Source organism: Tenrec ecaudatus, chromosome 5 (genome assembly GCF_050624435.1).
Source record: "Tenrec ecaudatus isolate mTenEca1 chromosome 5, mTenEca1.hap1, whole genome shotgun sequence".
Lineage (NCBI taxonomy): Eukaryota > Metazoa > Chordata > Mammalia > Afrosoricida > Tenrecidae > Tenrec > Tenrec ecaudatus.
In genome coordinates, this window is record NC_134534.1 from 47,437,483 (window position 1) to 47,459,357 (window position 21,875).

A 21,875-nucleotide genomic window follows, 5' to 3' on the forward strand; every position below is an offset into this window, starting at 1 on the left:
GATTAAACACTGAACTGCTAACCACAAGGTCAGCAGTTCAACCACTCCAGTCACTCTGTAGGAGAAAAATGAGTTCGTCTGCTTCCCAAAAGATTGAATGTCTTGGAAAACCGACAGAGCAGTTACTGTCCGATGGAGTGACTGTGATTTGAGTGGTAGTGAGTTTGAGTTTTTGAGTTAATGCAAGAAACAAGAAATGGCTCAAAGCCTTGCCAATGACTTAAAAGCTGTATGTGCAGCAAGTGAAAGTTATTGTGATAAAGAATTTATTGGGAATGAGGGTTTGTTCATTTCAAAGTGAGTATAAATTTACATAATATTAAAGGGCAATCATAACCAGGCACAGACTATTCTGGCACTTTCCTGGACAGGTAGCCAGGACATTCTGTGAAGGAACGCTTGCACCTGGCCAGATAGATGTCTTGTTATCTTTAAAGAGACACAAACATTTTGTGTACCCTAATTGTTCCTCAGAGTTCCGGTGACACAGTGAGGTCAGTGTTGGGTTGCTAACCACAAGGTCAGCAGTTCAAACCCACTAGCCACCTTCATGGGAGATTGATGAGTCTTTCTGGTCATGTAAGGATTTACAATCTCAGAAACCCAGGGGGACAGTTCTACTCTTCCCTATAAGTTGCTTCCAGTAAGAATTGACTTCATGTCAGTGAGGTGGTTTTCAATGAAATTATTTCTCCTATAACTCAAAGGCCAATAAGAGCTAATTTTGAAGTATAGCCTTGATAATCTCTGTAGACATCCCAAACTACACAGAGCATTTGCTGACATCTGTGCTATTTGAAACCACTTTCCTTAAAGCGTGCTTTAGTGGCACTTTGGGGAGCCCTAATTTGAGAGGAGCCTTTTTCTTCTTAAGCACACACAGAAACTTTGGTAAACTTTGGTAATTTACTTCAGTTAATTTGCTGTATTTGGATTCTCTTTCATTATCTAGCCAATCAAAAACCCCCCAACAGGAAAGAAGTATGTTAGATGCCCTTGTAATTGTCTCCTCATTTGTAAGGACACATCTCGGCGAATTGGATGTCCAAGACCTAATTGGTAAGAGATAAAGGTTCATTCATTTATTCATCCATCTATTTGTTCATTCAGCTATTTATTGAAGGCACATTTTGCATCTGGCTTAGTTCTAGACAGTCTTTGTCCTCAAATTACTTACAGGATCTAGAATTCCCCCCGTTTGTTCAAGGACTAATCTGCTTAGTCTGAGTTTATGACCATAGGTATTTGTAAGACAGTATTTTTTAGTGAGCAAAGCATTTTCTTGATATTGTACACTGTAATAATTTAATCCTTCTCTAAACTTATTTAAAATAAATACTCAGTGTTTTGTCATTATTTACTCCACTATAAGTAATCTTAGTCTCAACTAAATATTGCTAATAATTTATTGAATAATTTGCACATGCCAGATGCCATTGTGAATATTCAGATACAAGTATCAGGAACTTAACTACCATGTGTGCATTTTGTGTGTGTATGATTTCTTGCTTTTTGACTATTAAATGAATCCTTTGTAGCTTCATTTGATGTTGAACTGGATAAAGGAAAAGAGGTCTCTGTTTTAATTTCTCTCAGACAATGGTGAAAGAGGCATTAAGGAATAACAGCTAATTCAAACAAATTTGGCCGCTCATTACCCTGAACCTTCATGGCATGTGAAAATATGTTGGTACTATTATATTTTAGATTAATTTATTTAATTTTATGCCTAGTTCAAGCTGTGCTGGACAAGGAACAGTCAGAAGAGTTTTCTCATTGAAATGTCTGGAAGCTTAGAAATGACAGTTAAATGATTTCCAAGGACATTGATTAGGACAGATATTTAAATATATGAGTTCCGTCCCAAGTATTAAAAAAAATCCTAATGTTTTGCTCTTGAAAGTTGACTATTGTTAATTTACATAATCTTGACTCCACAGCTTGACAGTTTATAAAATCAGTATAGTATGTTTTAGAAACAAATTCTGTCTTAGGCCATACATTGCAGATTTCATCCTCAGGTTATCTGTGAGATAATGAAATTTCTACCTGTCCCTTTCCATAGCAGACGCATCATTAACCTTGGTCCAGTCATGCTTATTTCTGAAGAACAGCCAGCTCAACCTGCATTGCCAATCCAACCAGAAGGTACAAGAGTTGTGTGTGGCCATTGTGGAAACACATTCCTGGTAAGTAGCCAACATTTGTCTCAGCAATAACAACCTGTAAATAGAGGTCATCATCACAGAGAATTATCAACTACTCATTATCTCACAATGTTATCCAAGGAAAATCTGGTCAAAAGAATAAAACAGAGCCTTACTGGACAAAGTTAGTGAAAGTGAGCTCCGGCCAGGGCAGACAGCATGTTTTATGAATTGGATAATAGGTGCCTTGTTTGGTTAGTTCAGTTGCAAAAAGAAGCTTCCTTGCATGAGTCAATGAGAATCAGGAAACTTCTACCCAGGCTTAGGTTCATGGATGCCTTGTTTTGGTGAGCAGCTGAATCTGAGCCTCACTCTCACCTCACCAGAGTTCAATGTGCACAATCCCATATGATGTCACTGATTTATGACTCTAGATTCAGGATAATTTATTAACTTTAACTTATCTGATATTTTCTCATTTTTAAAATAAGGTATAAAGATAAACATGGATATCGATTGTTATATAAACCCTTGCATAGAAAATGATACAGCTTAAATAATTTGATATCCATAAACAATAGAGACAATCACAAGTTTGTCTTTTAAGCAGTTAAATGCATAAAAACTGATACCACTAGGACAGATTTTCCTCGGTTGCTCAGCTTTCATCGAGAAAAGATCTCTATCTATCTTTCTTATTGGATTTCATCCACAATTCATTGGTTTAATCATATCAAGAAGAGTTTTAAAATCTTTACCACAATCAATTTTAGAACATTTCCTTTTTCCCTGTACTCATTGTTATACATGTAATTTAAAAATTGTCAGAAATATATACAACAAAACATTCTCCAATTCAGTTAAGGGAAAGGTGTGGGGAGAAAGGGGGAACTGATCACAATGATTTACATACAACCCCCTCCCTGGGGGACAGTGAAGGGGAGACATTGGTCAGTGTAAGACATGAAATAATAATAAAATTTATTAATTATCATGAGTTCATGAGGGAGGGAGGGTGTGGGAGGGGGGGTAGAAATGAGGAGCTGATATCAAGGGCTCAAGTAGAGAGAAAATGTTTTGAGAATGATGATGGCAGCAATGTGCTTGAAACAATGGATGGATGTATGGATTGTGATAAGAGTTGTATGAGCCCCCAATAAAATGATTTTTTTAAAAATAAAAGGGGCTAACATAAGAGTTACTGTACAATAAATAAGGAGTCCTTATTGGAAAAAAAATCTCCAGTTCAACAACTTCTCTACATGTATAATTCAGTGCCATTGATTATACATACTCTCCATGCCATACAACCATTATCCATGTCCCTCTCCAGTACCATTAAAATGAACTCAATGTCCCCTAAGCAAAACTCTTCGTCCTTCACCCAGGGTAACCATAGGTCAAGTAAGGTCGCTTCTTTCTTTCTCTTTCTCTCTCTCTCTTTTTGGTAGTTTTTCTTGATATAATATTCACATATAACAAACTTTCATAGTTAAACTGCTACTGAAAAGAGTTGTATATACATCATCATAATCAGCTCCAATGCTTCCTCCCATCTCCCACATCCACTGATGACTCCCTAATTCAATCCCCCCCACCCCCACATGTTCCTGTGAAACCATTGCATCAGTTTATTGTCTCTGTGTATCCACTCCTTCTGTGCTTCCTAAACTGAAAGACCTAACAGGAACAATAAAAAGCAAAACCAAAATGAAATAGAAAAGAAATAAGAATATAAAAATAAACAGTCAGAAAGAAAAGACCATTACCAATATTTAAAAGCCCAGAGAAGAAATTTCTGTCTTGGAACAATCAAGAAATAGTTGAGCCTAGAGCAGTGGTTCTCAACCTGTCGGTCGCGACCCCCTTGGGTGTCAAATGACCCTTTCACAGGGATTGCCTAAGACCATTGGAAAGCACATATTTCCAATGGTCTTAGGAACCGAGACACTGCTCCTCTATCCATTTTCAGGCAGGTTCTCCCACATGCAGATATGCCCACGTATGAGTACCTGGTATGAAGACTGTTACCAATGCTATACCATGCTTCAAGACAAAATTTCATTTATTGGTAATTAGAAATAAATATTTCACAATATATAATTACATATTGTTTTTGTGATTAATCACTATGCTTTAATTATACTCAATTTGAACAATGAAAATATATCCTGCATGAGATAGTTACATTATGATTCATTACAGTAGCAAAATTATGGTTGGAAGTCACCACAACATGAGGAGGTGTATCAAAGGGTCGTGGCATTAGGAAGGTTGAGAACCATGGCCTAGAGCAAATTCAGGTTGAGTCAAGAGAGAGGTCAACTGACCAAGTATCATATTATACCATGGTTTCATCTTCCATAATCAAGTTTACAATAAATCTCTGATAGTAAAGCTGTTCCAGTCTGCTGCCCATGACTAAAGCGGATCTTCCCAGAGACTCAATCCCATCAGACACTCTGTAGATGGACTTTGGTTCCTACCATCCTCCATAGCCTTTATAAGTTGGGTATTCAAAATTTACTGTACATACTTGTGAATAATCCGAGTTTTATGTGCTAAAAACCTGGGGTTCAGCTTATACACGGGTCAGTGGTACCCCAGCGAGGTATAACATCTCGTGGGTGATTGCTGTTCCTCCGCTGTTCATTCAAAGCCCCGCTGACACTGCAGGGCTTTGAATGTTTGTTTACTCACATCTAACCAATCAGAGCTGTCCTATGATGTGGACGGCTCCAATTTGCAGAAGTACATGTCGTGCTTCACTTACTCAGGCAGCTGAACTGGTGAGGATGTGTCTGTGGCTGCGCTCCGTCTCTCCCCTCTGGCCTCTGTGTTAATTCACATCCTGCATTTCCCACCCTAGGCTTATACTCGAGTCAACCAGTTTTTCTGGTTCCCCTGGTAATAATTAGGTACCTCGGCTTATACTTGGGTTGGCTTATATTCACGTATATACGGTAAGTTCTTTCCTTTCATCATATTTGGATTTTGTTATAGTCATCTTTGGATTACACAGGCTGGTGTACTTCTTTGTAGATTTAGTTGGTGCCTCACTTAGAAGGCTGCTTGTTTGTATACAAGCCTTCAAGAACCCAGATGCTATTCCACTTAGTAGCCAGGCACCATCTGCTTTCTTCACCACACTTTGCTCTAGTACCCTTATCTTCAGTGATCTCTTTGTGAAAATGAGGATGGAACCGAGGCACGTTATTAGAACTAACCATTCTTGGATTAGGGCTAGAATTACATGGGAGCCAAGAATCCACCTGCTTGTCTTTGGGTTATAAACGACTCTGGTTTACCTTGGTGGTCATTTTATGATAAAAACAAAAGCCAGAAACAACAAGAAAAAGAGAAACAACAATTAAAACAAACAAAAATAACATTAGAAAAGAAAAACATCGTCAATCATTCTCTTAAGGTAAAAGGCGATTGCATCAAGTGCATCAATTATTTGTCCAATGACATAGAATCTAAGGTACTGTTGATATGCGGCATTTATGAGTAAATGTCCAAGTGGGAGCTGTAGTCCATGAGTTGTTGCTTTGTACAGATTGATTTCTTAATTGACTGAGCTTGAGAAAAGATATTTTCCATAAAGATCTGAATATTAAAGGAAACTTCCAGTCTGTTGGGATGGGAAAGACTGAGCTACCAGTTATCCAAAACTACCTACTGTCACTAAGAGATGAACAAGCTTAAAGAGTAGGTGGTTGGCTTTTTTGTGGTTTTCTAATTTTTATTATATCAATTCATATATAGCTTCAAATGAAAAAAATAACTGTCAAGCTTATAGGGAAAATGGTGGTCATCTCTAGTTCCACCTCTGATTTTCAGACCCAAGCATTTGTAACTTTCTCCTTTTCTGGTATTTACACCTCTGTGTTTAAAGTATTTGCTCAGATTCTTTCTTTCTGATTAATCATTTTTAGACAGTACTCCCTAACTTGTAAAATACAAGTCAGGACTTAGCAAGTATACCACTCATATTCCTTCCCAACTCTTATACTTTCAATGTAGTTATTTTTGTTCAATTAATACTTAATGTTTGCATTTTTAAGGTCTCTGGGTGACACAAAGATGTGTACTTGGCTGGTAACCAAAAGTTTGGTGGTTTGAACCTACCCCCTACCACGGAAGAAAAGACCTGGTGATCAGCAGATTATAACCAAGAAAACCTATGGGGTTGTTCTACTCTGTGGCAGAGGTGGTCCTTCTAGAGCAGTGGTTCTCAACCTTCCTAATGCCATAACCCTTTCATACAGTTCCTCATGCTGTGGTGACCCCCAACCATAACATTATTTTCTTTTTTTTAAAAACGCTTTATTAGGGTCTCATATAACTCTTATCACAATTCATACATACATCAACTGTGTAAAGCACATCTGTACATTCATTGCCCCATAAAATTATTTTTGTTGCTACTTCATAATTGTCATTTTGCTACTATTAAGAATTGGGCAACCTTTGTGAAAGGGTCATTTGACCCCCAAAGGGGTCGCAACCCACAGGTTGAGAATCATAGCTCCAAAGTCACAAATTACAAAGTGAAATCAACAGAAAAACACTTAGGGTTATATTCATATTGTTTATGATTATTTAATCATATTGTTTATGTAGGTAAATAATGTTCACAATTAAGCCAAATAAATATACTATATTCTCTTTCCTGTATAACTTTAGATATTCTTGGATTTAAAAATACTTTTTTTCCCTCCTTTTGGACTTATTTTTCTATACACAAATTATTAGTTATTCCCATAGTCTTTTCTTTTTTAATCACTTTATTGGGGGCTTGTACAACTCTTATCACCATCCTTACATACATCTATTGTGTCAAGGACATTTGTACATTTGTTGTCATCATCATTCTCAAAACATTTTCTTTATACTTGAGCCCTTGGTATATGCCCCTCATTTTTCCCTCTCCCTCATGAACACTTGATAATTCATAAACTATTATTATTATTGCATGTCTTACACTGACCGATGTCTCCCTTCACCTACTTTTCTGTTGTCTGTTCCTCAGGGAGAAGGTTATAGGTAGATCCTTGTAATCAACTTCCCCTTTCTACCCCACCTTCCCACTACCCTCCCGGTATTGCTACTCTCAATACTGATCCTGAAGGGGTCATCTGCCCTGGATTTCCTGTGTTTTCAGTTCCTATCTGTACCAGTGTACATGCTCTGATCTAGTCGGATTTGTAAGGTAGAATTGGGATCATGACTGTGAGGGTGGTGGTGGTGAGGAAGCACTAAAGAACTAGAGGAAAGTTGTATGTTTCATTGTTGCTACACTGCACCCCGACTGGCTTGTCTCCTCCCGGTGGCCCTTCTTGTAAGGGGATGTCCAGTTGCCTACAGATGACCATTGGGTCCCCAATCTGCACTCCCCCTCATTCACAATGATATGATTTTTTTGTTCTTTGATGTCTGATACTGATCCCTTTAACACTTCATGGTCACACAGGCTGGTGTGCTTCTTCCATGTGGGCTTTGTTGCTTCTGAGCTAGATGGCCACTTGTTTACCTTCAAGCCATTAAGACACCAGGTGCTATATCTTTTGATAGCCAGGCACCATCAGCTTTCTTCGCCACATTTGCTTATGCACACGTTTGTCTTCAGGTATTGTGTCAGGAAGGTGTGCATTATGGAATGCCAAATTAATAGAACAAAGTGTGCTTGCATTGAGGAAGTACTTGAGTGGAGGCCCAATGTCCATCTGCTGCCTTAATACTAAACCTATAAATATATGCACATAGATATATTGCCCTATTATATATATGTACATGCCTGTATTTAGACCTCTATACATGCCCTTTGCCTCCTAGTTCTTTCCTCTATTTCCTTTTACTTTTCTCTTCTCCCACTATCATGCTCAGCCTTTATTTGGGTTTCAGTAACTTCTCTTAGTTACATTGCCCTTAATAAATCCTTACCAGACTGCTCACACCCACCTTGCTAGTAATTTTGGATTACTTGTTGTTCCCTGTCCCTGGGTTGGTCAACACCATCTCTCTCCTTTCTCCCACTTTCCCCACTCTCCTGTTCCCCCGGAACCATCGGTCCTGTTGTTTTCTTCTCCAGACTGTTCATCCAGCCTATCATGTAGATAGCCCTGCCGAGATAATAATATGCACAAACAAACAAGGCATGGCAAGACAAAGCAACAAAAGAGAACACGACAAGAACAACAACAAAAATACCAATGACCAATAAATAAATAAAATTAAAGAAAGGAAAAACCTGTAAATAGTTCAATGTCTGTTTGTTGACCTTAGGGGTCTCCTCCAGTCGAGTCCGATGGGGTGCCATGCCCTATCATTTTTATGTGAAAAATGTTAACATGAAAGTTATGCCATTTTGGAAGGACCTTGGGCCTCTACTCAAGCACTCCCTCAATGCATGAATACTTTCTTCTATTAAATTGGCATTCTACGATGCTCACCCTTCCGACACAACCACTGAAGCCAAAGCTGGTGAACAAGCAAATGTGATCCAGAAAGCTGATGGTGCCTGGCTATCAAAAGAGATAGCATCTGGGGTCTTAAAGGCTTGAAGATAAAACAAGCAGCCACCTAGCTCAGAAGCAACAAAGCTCACATGGAAGAACATACCAGCCTGTGTGATCACGTGGTTCTGAAGGGATGTTATCAGGCATCAAAGAACAAAAAAATCATATCATTGGCTGCACACCTCCATGATACGATCGCTGAGGACAAACGGGTGCATAAGCAAATGTGGCGAAGAAAGCTGATGGTGCCCAGCTATCAAAAGAGATAGTGTCTGGGATCTTAAAGGCTTGAAGGTGAACAAGCGGCCATCTAGCTCAGAAGCAAAAAAGCCCACATGGAAGAAGCACACCAGCCTGTGCAATCATGAGGTGTCAAAGGGATCAGGTATAAGGCATCATCAAAAAAAAAAAATCTTACCTTAGTGAATGAAGGGGGAAGTGCAGAGTGGAGACCCAAAGCCCATTTGTCACCACTGGAGATCCCCTCACAGAGGGGTCTAGAGGTGCGATGTAGCACCGATTAAGAATACAGCTTTCCTCCAGTTCCTAAATACTCCCCTCCCCCCACCACCACTACCATGATCCGAATTCTACTTTGTTAAGTCTGGATAGAGAAGTTGTACACTGGTGCATATAGGAGCTGGAGGCACAGGGAATCCAGGGTGGATACCTTTAGGACCAGGGGTGTGAGGGGCGATACTGGGAGGGTAGCTGGTGAGTGGGTTGGAAAGGGGGAACTGATTACAAGGATCTATATGTCACCTACTCCCTGGGAGACGGACAACAGAAAAGGGGGGGGGGGGAGGGAGATGCTGGATAGGGAAAGATATGACAAAATAATAATTTATAAATTATCAAGGGCTCATGAGGGAGGGGAAAAAAGGGAACTTGATGCAAAGGGCTTAAGTGGAGAGCAAACGCTTTGAAAATGATTAGGACAAAGAATGTACAGATGTGCTTTATACAATTGATGTATGTATATGTATGGATTGTGATAAGAGTTGTAGGAGTCCCTAATAAAATTTTTTTTAAAGTTATACCATTTAAAAATCTCCAAAAGAGATTTCTTATCAGCCTTCTTAAGGGAGGATCTTTCTTTACACAATTGCCTTGCATTTTACCCAGGTATCTTTTCTAAATTATTTTCCTTGATAATTGAGGGTTCTTGCTTTCTATTGACGTAGCATGACTAGGAGAGGACCAGCGTTTCCACATGAGCGAAGTTTATTAGAGAAGAGAACCCATTGGCAAAGACATGGAGGGCCTATGCAAGCCTTACCTTTGTCTCTCCAAAGCCACAGTAAGAGTTCCAGTTTTTTTCCCGTCCAACAGGAAGGTTATACATATTCATCAAAATTCAGCAAAAAGGCCAAGTTTGACTGGACTAGGCTGGTCTATATTAATATGTTACAAGTATGGCTGTTTTCCCAGTTGGATGCTTGCAAACTCGCAAGAGCGTCTGGTACCAGAAGGCAGAACTTATTATGGTATATCATGTGTGCTTGCTGTGGTCCTTGATGGGCAGCCTATATCTTCTCTGTTTACTGCATACGGCTAACACTTGGGCTTGAGGAGCTTGAGTGAGGGTGATTTGTTTACTCAACTTCCCCATTTGCTCCAGGATGTGGGTTTTGCAGTTCTGTGTGGTTTTCAGCTCTTCTGCTTGCTAATAATTTTCCTTTGAATGATTTATAAAATCATTTGACAAGGGAATCCTGGTGTCCTTTGCTGTCTTATAACCAGATTACAAATGAACTGATTTTTTTATTCAGCAAATATGTTGAATGTGTTCAAGGCACTGGTCTAGTGCTTGGTAAACAATGGTGAACAGGAAAGCACAGTCATGGAGTTTTCTGAGCTAATGGAAGAATAAAGGCAATTAAAATGAAATGCATTTGTATTATAACAACGGAAGCGTGGAGTGCCTTTAGTGCACAGATAATAGCATCTAGCCTACGTTTATTTTTCCTCAGGGAAGCGACATTATCCTAAGAGTAGTGGAGAGTCATACAAGAGTGTTATGTTTAATTGCATACACATGGCTCCATGGTACAGAATAGAATGTAGAGAAGTCAACTTCGAGAAAAAGGAGACTACATCCCAAACCAAGCTCACTGCCATCGAGTCATAGCAACCCCTGTGGGATTCCGAGACTGTAACTGTTTAAGGGAGTAGAAAACCCAGTCTTTGGCTTGAGGAGCTGCGGGTGGTTTCGAACAGCCCAACATGTGACCCACTATGCCACCAGCGCTCATTGTAAAACCTGATGACCATAGTTAGAAATGACCATACATTTTTGAGAGAGAAAATTGAAAGGTACTAGGATGAAAAAGGAAATGAGGAAAAAGAATCAGATACATTTTCAAAGGCTTATAATGAAATGTTTGGAATGTAGCACTGACTTCTAGAGAAGGACCCAACTTATTGAGAACTTAGATGGACATCTATGTGACATAGTCTTTATTATTTTTTAAAATGATTTATGCACTTAGATATGCTTTTCACCTCAGAAGTTACTAAAGTAGTATGAAAACCAGAGACTACCTTCTAAAACAGGCTTTTTCTTACTTTATTATTTAGCTTAAATAATGATAGTATAGTAATACCATAATGCTGATGAAAAACTTTAATCCTTTTGCAGGAACGGGTATTTTGGGATTCATATACGATATGTACAGATATGTACATGACAAACTTGCCAGAGGCCAGTGCTTTGGTTACTTGGGGAATACTGTACCACGTCTATAGGGTACAGGAGCACTAGTGTGTTTTGGGGTAAGTGTTGAGCTGTTAACCCCAAAGTCTGCAGCAGTTTGAACCAACCAGCTGCCCCCACCCTCCGCTTCCCACCCGAGAAAGGTGAAGCAGTTTGCTTACATAAAGATTTCTCACTTCAGAAAGAACTTTTATAGTTACTGTTATAGTCGGTATGAGACAGAATCCCTTATAGCTGGTATGAGTCAGAATTAATTTGAAGGTGGTAGGGTTTCATTGGGTTTGTATTATTTTAAGAACTTCAGATAAATGAGAGATATTCAGTGTTGTAAAGCATACTCTGATTGAAAACTCTTGATTATGATGGGAGAACTCAATCATGTATTTTATTGTGCTAGCCATGAAGAATTTTATATCCACAGCAGTATGTCCATTTACCTTCAAGTGTGCAGCTGGTAGGGCAATTCATTTATTTCTCTACCTACCTTATTTCAGCCTTGGCATACAAAATCTAGAAGCAATTGAGTTCCAAAGATACATTCAGTTTGGTTGGACTGAAAATACATGTTCAGATCAACAAGACTGAAAAATAGGGTAGAAAAATAAGAGGAAGTCACAGATAAGAACATAAGCATTCATAAATTAGGCTGAAATTTTGCTTTATGCTTTCTAGCCATCAGTGAAAGGAGGAGATCTTGATATATGGTATTTATGATGTTGTTGTTCTTTTTAAAGCCCACTTAGAAAACTTTTGCCAGAATACTGAGACCTAATAGAAATTTCCCATGGATTAAGTTAAAAACAAATAAATAAAAAACAAAATAATGTCATGGACTGTTCCCAACAGCATCTGCTGTGGATAATAACATTTAAAATATATTTCAATATTTTATTGCTGAAATGAAATTTGCTAGAAACTCACACTATCTACTTTATTGATTTTGATGTCTGACTAGAGCTATGGATACAATTTAGAGTAACTGGATTTGTTTCCCAAAGTATACTCATAGGATGCTAATTTTATAGGATAATCGTAGGTCTTACGTGGGTAAGGAATCCCTAGATGGGCAAATGGGTAAGTGCTCCATTGGTGATTGAAGGGTTGCTCACTTGAATGTACCCAGAGTTCCTTGGAAGAAAGGCCTGCCCTTCTGCTTCTAAAAGGTGATGGTCCTGAAAATGCAGTGGAGTAGTTCTTTGAGCACATAGAGCTACTGATAGTTGGGATCACCTTGGTGGCAGATAATTAAGCTTTTGGTTTGTGTGACTGAAAAGTTCCATGGTTGTTGGAAATTGCTGGAATAAAACAAGCAGTTTTCTTTCTTGTCCCCCCCCCCCGCCTTTTTTAGCACTTGTAAGCATGCATCATCAATCCTAATACCCCAAACAGAGGTTTTATGTGGCACTTTATAATATTTTTTTAGCCTCCAGAATTTTTTTGAGGGATAATAGAACCACAGTCGTATTTTGAGGGGTATTTTTTGAAGAAACGTTTATAGAAAAATAAAGGACACACACACACACAAGAGGGTTACCCCCCACCCACCCCGCAAAACAAAAAAACAAACAGCGAACATTTTGAAAAGCGAATAAGCATTCACGTAGAGTTTTATTTCTGGGTGAGTTATCTTGGACCTGTGTGGTCCTGCTATGACTGCGAGAGATCACATCGCTTTAATTGGGGTTCGTGGAGTTTGAAATGGAAATGGAGCAAAAAGTGTCCAAGCAAACTTAAGTTTTGTTTGATCCTTTTCTAAAGCTAAGTTAAAGCAAATATGAAACCTCATAGGCTGTGTAAATAGTGCCTTCCATTGTGTGGCAAACACAAATACAAACAACTTATTGAAGTCCCACCGAACTTGGAATTTGAGAATTCCAATACAGAGCCTGGTTGCTCAATGCTTAACTGTTCAGTTGCTAACTGAACGCTGGCGACTTGAACATGCCCTGCAGTGCCCTGGGAGGAAGACCTAGCCATCAGCTCCTATAAATTTTACAGCCTCGCACAACCAATGAGGTAACCCACCTTCGTCACCCAGACCGCTATGAGTTAGAATCAACTTAATGGCACCTCACAGCCAAAAGGGAAATATGTGCCCTGGATTCCTAAACAAAAATTAATTTTTATAAAGAAAAAGTCATTTTGATGATGAAACTAACTTTTGAAGGAGTTAAATAATTACCCCCAAACCTATAAATGAAGTTTGCCTGTTCCAGAAGGTATCTAGAGAGGACATAAAGTAAGAAGTGTATTTCTTAAGTATATTTTATATATGATTAACATGAACCTATAATTTACAGTTCCTACTACCAGGAAGCCTTTTCAAGTCTCTGAGTAACGTTCGTGTGAGTAAGTTGGCATGTGTTTCCATCTACATTTACAGGAAAGAAGATTGGCAGAGAAATTTATGTGAAAGAAGAAGTGTGTTTTGGGTCAGTGTGGAACCCGTGACAGAGAAAAGTATCCTGACTTTAGTTTTCCCTCCACCCTTTTGCTTAGTTTGCTTATTTTGTGCCTTTGCAGAATGAATAGTTGCAGTTTAATAATGTGTCCAAACAGCCCTGTATTTATTAAGCTGACCTTCTATATTAGAAGAAAAGGCAACTCTGAAGTTAGATGAAATATGTTTTTAAAACTTTCATTGTCCTCTTGTTGAGGTTATACAGTTTAGGATCATGCGTCAAGTCAACAGTTTGCACATGTACAATTCGGTGACATTGATAATAGTTTCCTCAGTTCCGCAGTCATTCTCCCCTCTTTTTCTGCATTTTATCCAATAATGTGAACTCACTGCCCCCAGGGTTTCCTATCTGATCTTGTCAATTGCTCATGAAATATGTTTGTATTCCTTCGGCATGAACTGAGACATAATGCTGAAAGAAATGACCCTAATTGTGGCCTTACATTCAGCTTTCATTGCAAAGCAAACCTGGAGTGCGTCAGAGCCCTGGAAAAGTCGTGGGAAAGTTTCTGAGGGGAGTCTCAACCATTTTAATTTAAGGAGGGGAAAGAGAGTTGGTGGCCCAAAGCTCTGTGACCATGAGAAAGTGATTACTTCTGCTGGGAACCCTGGTGATATTTAAACTGAAAGAAACATCTTATCAGATTGGACATTTTCTCGTTGTTTTTCTTTTCAGTTATTCTCTTTATTTATTTTACAGTGGATGGAATTGAGGTTCAACACTCTGGCAAAATGCCCACATTGCAAAAAAATGTAAGTTCTTTATAAACTTGGAAATGCCAAGACCGATTTAAAGAGTTCAGAATTTGTAGTTACGTAGCTTTTGATTTATAGATACTCTCTCAAATGAATGTGTGAAATACATTTATGCTGTTAAGACAAAAAAGAGACATCTTAAAAAAAAAAAGAGACATCTTTGCATTAATTAATATATTCCATTTCAAAATTAAAATGATTGTGCTTGATTATCATTCTTTGAAGGGAAATCAGTTCCTAAGAATGGGAAATTACTAAAATTATGTGTGCTTGTGTGCATGTTAATGTTGCATACTTGTATTTCCAGAAAAATGAATAATATTGAATTGTAAATGTCTTCACTGAGAATAGCACACTGGATTTGAGTATCATGTACAAGATAAAAAGCAGAGAATTATGTGATTAGCAAGCAAGCTGTTTGCTAGGTGGATGATAGTTACTTTAAATAACATCCATGTATACTAGCAGTAATCTTTATGAAAACTGGGAATCCTGAGTATATTATCTTTTGTTGATGGAAAGCATTAGGTAGGTAAAAGATTTTTCTCAACTGATTTATTTGGTTAATTATTTTAAACAATGGTGATGTTTAGTAATAATAAAGGCGTATTGAATTTCTAGATAGTCTATGATTTGTTAAACTGTCACAAGACAGTGTGTTAATGTGGATGTGAGCTACTTAGGGAACAACTTGCATAGAATTCCCTTGGAATCAATCAGCTTAACACTATCCTAAGAAGAATGTTTATAGAACTGGAATCACATGCTACACATGGGAGAGAGCAGGGCATTCATTACTTATCAGGGCAGTCATTGCTTACTTGGTACAGATGCTATCACATGAACACTCCTGGCTGGTGTCACCTCTCTTCCTTTTGAATGTTTTTATTCATAGCAAAATGATGGATCATCTGTTGAAATAATCTGAGATGTAATTTTCTTTCTTTAAAACAACTCTTAAGCATCCTAAGATTATCTTAAATTCTGAGAGTTGCTAAATTGTTACTACGAAACTAAGCCCTACATGTTGTATTTATCTTACAAAACACACAGGGAAAGAAGCCTGTGAGGCTACAGAGATCGAGAAACGTTTCCCCAACTCACTGTTCCATATTTATTCAGGAGCTGGGGCTACTGTAACGGAGGGTGAAGTTTGTCCTTTAACTGGGCCACTTGTGACCACTACCTTAAAAGCTGTGCTTCCAGAGCCACATCCATTTGTTGAAACATCTCAGTTGGTTTTCCATTAATTACCGGAGCCTAGTTTTTCACCCTTGCCTGAAGTGCAGCCTTCCCTGTGGTGTTTGATCGTGTGCTCTGTCCTAAGATTGTTGAAAAACGACTACTTCTTTAATGTGACTCCCATTCATTTCATCTCTTCTTTTTTCACATTGTTTAATATTTTGCCCATAGAACTTTTCAATATTGTATGTCAAGGATAATTTTTTTCTTCAATTTTTTTCAGCTTGAGAAATATTTAGCATGCTCTTCTCTTTTGATTTTCTAACTCTATGTCTTGCACATTCAATTAGTTTGTCTTCTTTGTGCAGCCCTTTGCAATCTTCTGTTCAGCTTGTTTACTTCATATTTTTCTTTTATTCATTTAAGTTTAACATGCACATAACTTTTAACCTAGGCAAAGCATATCATATATTACCTAGATAGCACACTAAATATTACATGTATAAAGAGATTTTATGATATATGCAATGGTTGTTTTTGATAACTGCCTTATCTCTGTGGTACGAAGACATGTAGATTGTGAGGTAGATGTAGGTCATTTCTTTTTTGAGAATATGTTTCAGAGATAGGAAGTATATGAGTGATTTTAAAAAATGGACAGGCCTAGTCTAAGTAGTAGAGTTCATATACTGAAATTAATGAATTCAAGTATATTCTCTTGGATCAGAAAATCTCCTCTAATATTTCATTAGAAATTTTTTTCCTTTTCAACATATAATTCTAATAAACTTAGTTGGTTTCTAGTGGTAGATTAAGGACTGCTAAATGCAAGTACATGATAGTAATGAGAAACATCAGCTGACTGTGAAGTATAAGCCAGGAAATCCCACTGAATTCACACAAGTTTTAAAACAAATGGTAGGCTTCATATATTATATTAAAATGTAGGTTTTCTATATGTTAATATAGAAAAAGGGCAATGAATACTTCATGGCCTTGTCGTTCCTGACATAAATCAGACTCACTGCCATTGAGTCTATGCCGACTTAAGGCGATTCAATAGGACAAGGTAGAACTAACTGCCTCTGAGTTTCTGAGACTTTAAACTGTTAGTGGGACTAGAAAGCTCCATCTTTTACCCTCAGAGTGGCTGGTGGTTTCGAACTGCTGACCTTTTGGATTGCAGCCAACTCATAACCACTACGCCACCAGAGCTCTGTAATCCCTGAGAGCAAGTTGGAATATGGCACACTGCAGTAATTAGTGATAGAACCAAGATTATGCCATTACTCTGTGGGTTCAAAGTTGCAGGAAAGTTTGTAATATATATTTATAATGACACCTATTTTCAAAGTTTGAGAATTAAAGGAATTAATTTTGCTATTAAAAAATCTGCTCCTAAAATATATTGAGCAATGGTTGTGTGCCAGGTGTGATGATCTTGACATTGGGTGCACAAAGGTGGTTAAGACACTTCTCTTTTATCATTTACTAGCATAGTGGTTGACACACAGGATGTGTTCATGAATACATGCACAATTAGGCTGAGATAGAAGTGCTAATTTGGCTTTTCGAGCTCTGTTATACTTGTATCCAAAGAGATCAAAAGACATGTTGCATTGGCAGATCTGCTGCTGGAAGTGTTGAGAATCAAGGATGCTACTTTGAAGACTAAGGGAACCTCGACTAAGCCATGGCATTTTCAGTCACCTCCAATGCCTGTGACAGTTGGGCATTGATTAAGGAAAACCAAAGGATTGGTGCATTTGAATTGTGGTACTGGCAAAGAATATTTAAAGTACCATGAACTGCCAAAAGGACAAACAAATCTGTCTTGGAGGAAATCTGGCCAACGCTCCTTTGAGGCAAGGCTAGCAAGACTTCGTCTTATATACTGTGGACATGTCAGGAGAGACCAATTCCTGGAGAAGGACATCATGCTTGTAAAGTAAAGGGGCAGCACGGAAGACAAAAGTCCTCAAGGAGATGGACTGCCACAGTGGCTGCCTCATGGGCTGGCTGAAACCTAGGGACAGTCAGTGTTTCCTTCTGTTGTGCATAGGGACGGTGTGAGTTGGAACTGACTCAATGGCGCCTAAAAACAACATACTTGTATCATTTTGAAAATTATCAATATGGTTATCTGCAATGGAATTTTTTATAAGTAGAGAGAGGTAAATACTGGTGGGTTTGGAATTTTAATTGAGAAGTGCTAGGGGGTCCCTGGATGGTGTAAAGTGTTAAGGACTAAAGTACTGGCCTCAACGTTGGCAATTCTAACCTACCGCGAGGTGCTTTGGAAGACAGGCCTGGCCATTTGCTTCCTAAAGGGCCTTAGCATTCTGAGACGGTGGAGTCTCCATAAATGCCATGAGTCAGAATCAACCCAACAGCAAGTAGTAACAGTATATGCTTTTCTGAATTTCTTACTAAAATTTTTTGAAAAATTTATTTTTTTTACTTTGAAAAGTTTAATCCCTTTAAATTTGTACTCCTAATTCTAGGAATTTATTTTAAGAAAATGGTGAAAAATAAGCATAGTACTATTAAATGCTGTTTAGCTGGTGCTGTTTATACTAATGAAAATAACATGTTATTTTAGGAAATTAGTTATATTACAAATGGACACTTTGATGTTCTATTCATCCACCAGAATTCTAGTTTGGGAATACTTAGTGACATAGCAAAATACTCATAATAAGTTTAAAAAAGAAAAAGAAACAATTGGAAGAGAATATGCCAACATATTGAGAGAGATTATGTTATAGTCATAGGATTAAAGATAATATCCCTTTCCTATTTACATTTTCCTAATATCCGACAATAAACATATATTAATAATATATTGAAATCAGATCAAGAAAAACCAAATGTTACTTATAAGATAGCCCTTAATTTCTATTCTACAATCGATTTTTTTGGAAGGAAATTTTTCTCTTGTGAGCTCATTGAGGAGTTTTATGATTTTTATGGTTGTAGATACTGTGAATGACCACAGCTTAAAAAAGTATCATTTTAAATTTGTTACTCACTAAAATTGATCGATTTTATGCATGTTCTTGTATATCAAATTGAAGAAATGAATAAAATATATAAAATATTTTGTATCTCCTTCTGCACTTGTGAATTTGCAGCTCCTCCGTGGGTAGTGCACTTCCACGTAGACGCTGTTGTGCATACATTACGATTGGAATGATATGTATTTTTATTGGCATCGGATTAACTGTAAGTATTGCTTTACTGTTAGAATTCTTTCCTGTCAGCTTTCCTTCATAGTAAACAAAGGGCCAACAAAGGATGACCCCAGAAGAGCCTACTTCCCTTGCATGCTAGGCCCAACTCCTTTGGAAGGACTGTGGACAATCTGCAGCCCATTTATGGTCCAGTTTCTAGTAGACTGTGCCCATCTGGATGAAATGACAGTGGGGAAACCTTCTGAAGGGTCTAACATGTACTTGTCGTGTGACGTACTCGAGTGTAATCTCTTGGACCAGTTTAGTGCTGCTATGGGTTTTTGTTTGTTTGTTTTTATACCTAAGCAATACCCATGTGGTCTGGCCTGAAAAACCCTTCTTTCATTCTTCCCAGAAGATTAAGCCGAGACTTAGTACCAATATAAGGTTTATTTTTGGAGGGGACTGAAGCTAAGCAGTTGGCATGGGGATTATACTAAGAGAAGAGGAAGAAACTGATATGTTTTTTTTTTTGCTATTTGATTTCCGTGTTTCTTTGTTCCTCAGTTAGTATACTTGTTCCCATAATTCTAGCAGTATTCTACCGTGTCTCATCAGACTAAGGAGGTATGTAGATTAAATTTCTTCTAGAGATCACAAATGTTTAGAAACTGTTTACTTCAAAAATTCAGAGGTAATATAAGTAGCATTTTATTAAATTTTATTCTGTCAATTATATATTTTATAAAACTCACATGTAACTCAACACAAAGTCTGTAAGCAGTTATTTCCTTAAAATTTTTAACCTTTGTTTTTTTTAATTTTAGGTTGGCACCCAAGATTTTGCCAGGCGTTTTCACACAACCTATGTTTCCTGGGCAATTGCTTATCTCTTAGGTCTGATCTGCCTTATCCGAGCTTGTTACTGGGGCGCCATTAGAGTCAGTTATCCAGAACATAGTTTTGCATAAACTTGCTTATGATCATGTAATGAGGTGAGAATATCCAGCAGTTCCTGAAAAGATACTCTGGACATCTTTATAAACAAGTTCTGCCAGTGGATTCCACTTATGTATACTAGTTTAAAGACTTTGGGAGTCTTTAATGAACAAATGTTGATTGCACTACATTATATGCAGATAGTTTGGTTTGCTGCTAGGTTTTCAAGCTCTGAAAAATAATAACATTGTGTTTTCACTTCCTTTTATGTTTCTGAAAAGCATTTTGGATCCCCCTCCCCCTAATCATTGCTTCTAATATCAGCCATTCATTATTTTAAAATCAGTTGCTCCATAATTTGTTAGTCTGTGAATGCAGTCAGCCCTCTACACCCCTGGGTTCTGCATCCCAGAATTCGGCCAAACACAGATTGAAAATGTTCTGAGAAGAGTGGGAGTATGAGAAAAAGCAATTAAGTGGTCAAAACAAACCCTCAAAGGCAAAGAGACCATACCATGTTACTTTCATAGCATTTACATTCTATTAGGTATTGTAATATAGAGATGACTTAAAGTATATGGGTTGGGGGAGTGTGTAGGTAATATGCAAGTATTATGCATTTTATAAGTTTGAGTACTTATAGGGATTCTGGAAGCAACCACTTTCCTCATCCTACACCCTGCAAATACTGATGGCTTACTGTGTTCCCAAGAAGTATTTATAAGGTTTTCTATGATAGCTTCACATTTATACTTACCTTTTAATTAGATGATATCAAAATTGCTTGCTTTAAAATCTAAGCAATATGCATTTTGCTTGAACTGCTTACTGTAACTTTAACCTAAGATCATAATAATTTTATTCAGGAAGAAATTTTGAGTGTACCTTCAAAGACTTGACACTGTTGTTAGAGGATACAAAACCTTTCTAGACAATGTATGTTTGGTTTTTTGTTGTTTGTAGAGAGATACAATATTTTGCTAGTAATTTAAAATACAAAAATGAAAATATTTATTTGTCCACAGTTGGAGATAATGTTGGATAAATGTTTTTCAAGGATCACAGGACTTTTTGACTTTCATTTTTGTCTGTTTTCTTTACCAATTATAAAATGTTTTGTCTGGATTCATGGAATTCAATGTTGATCTATTGTATGTATTCCTTTATAGAGCCTGGAAGAGGTATTTCATATAACATGTTTTATAATACTTGACCATTTAAACAAAGGTATATTTATATTGGGTTGCCTTCTTTTCTTTAGAACCATGAAACATTTTTCTTATTGGGATAAGTATGTATTACTTATAAGTGAAGGAAGCCTATGACATTTTACACTAGCTGAAATGTTGAGACTGTAGTTTCTTTTAACCATTCTTCTCAATATGGGGGGGGGAGGGGTGTCAGATAGTTACCCAATTTATGAAAAAATAAAACAGATCAGAAACACAAAGCAACTTAGTTTTCTAAGAATTCACTAGGACTTAAGGAATCAGCTCTCACACTGCCTCTCTTTGCAGTAAAGAAGAAAATGCTTCATTGAGAAAAACTATTCTAAAGTCTTTTTAAAATTATTCTAAAGTCTTTAATGCAGTTGAATTAGATAATGAGATGCTCTGAGTAAATTAATTGACTATTCCAAGGATAAGAATAATAATGTAAATTATTTATGTTCCTGATTAACATTTAAAACATACTTATCAGAGAGTTTGGAACAAAATAAATGTAAACTTCAAAGAATAAATGATAAATGTAAAAAAACAGTAGCTCAGGATTATATGTACCTTTAAAAATACACTAATAAAGATAACTGTTAAAAAATTACCTTGTGCTAGTCCATTTTAAAATACTAAGGTGTCATTTCCAAAATTGTCTGGTGATCTTATTGTAAAGAGCTTTCATCTTCAAGAATGTATATAAGATCCCTTTATAATATTCACTTATTTTTTCTAGTTTTTCATTGTTTTATTTACCAATTTTAAG

At 37.3% G+C, this 21,875-nt stretch overlaps 1 protein-coding gene across 1 annotated transcript in view; it reads left to right on the forward strand.

Annotated features, from left to right (window-relative positions):
- PIP4P2 (phosphatidylinositol-4,5-bisphosphate 4-phosphatase 2) overlaps positions 1-21,666 on the forward strand; it is a 58,030-nt gene extending 36,364 nt beyond the window's left edge. The window contains exons 3-7 of the mRNA XM_075550615.1: positions 953-1,059; positions 2,066-2,189; positions 14,546-14,598; positions 18,918-19,008; positions 19,784-21,666. Of these exons, the coding sequence (XP_075406730.1) occupies positions 953-1,059; positions 2,066-2,189; positions 14,546-14,598; positions 18,918-19,008; positions 19,784-19,927 (519 nt within the window). The 3' untranslated portion in view covers positions 19,928-21,666. The remainder of the gene's footprint in view (positions 1-952; positions 1,060-2,065; positions 2,190-14,545; positions 14,599-18,917; positions 19,009-19,783) is intronic.
- Positions 21,667-21,875: the final 209 nt, after the last annotated feature.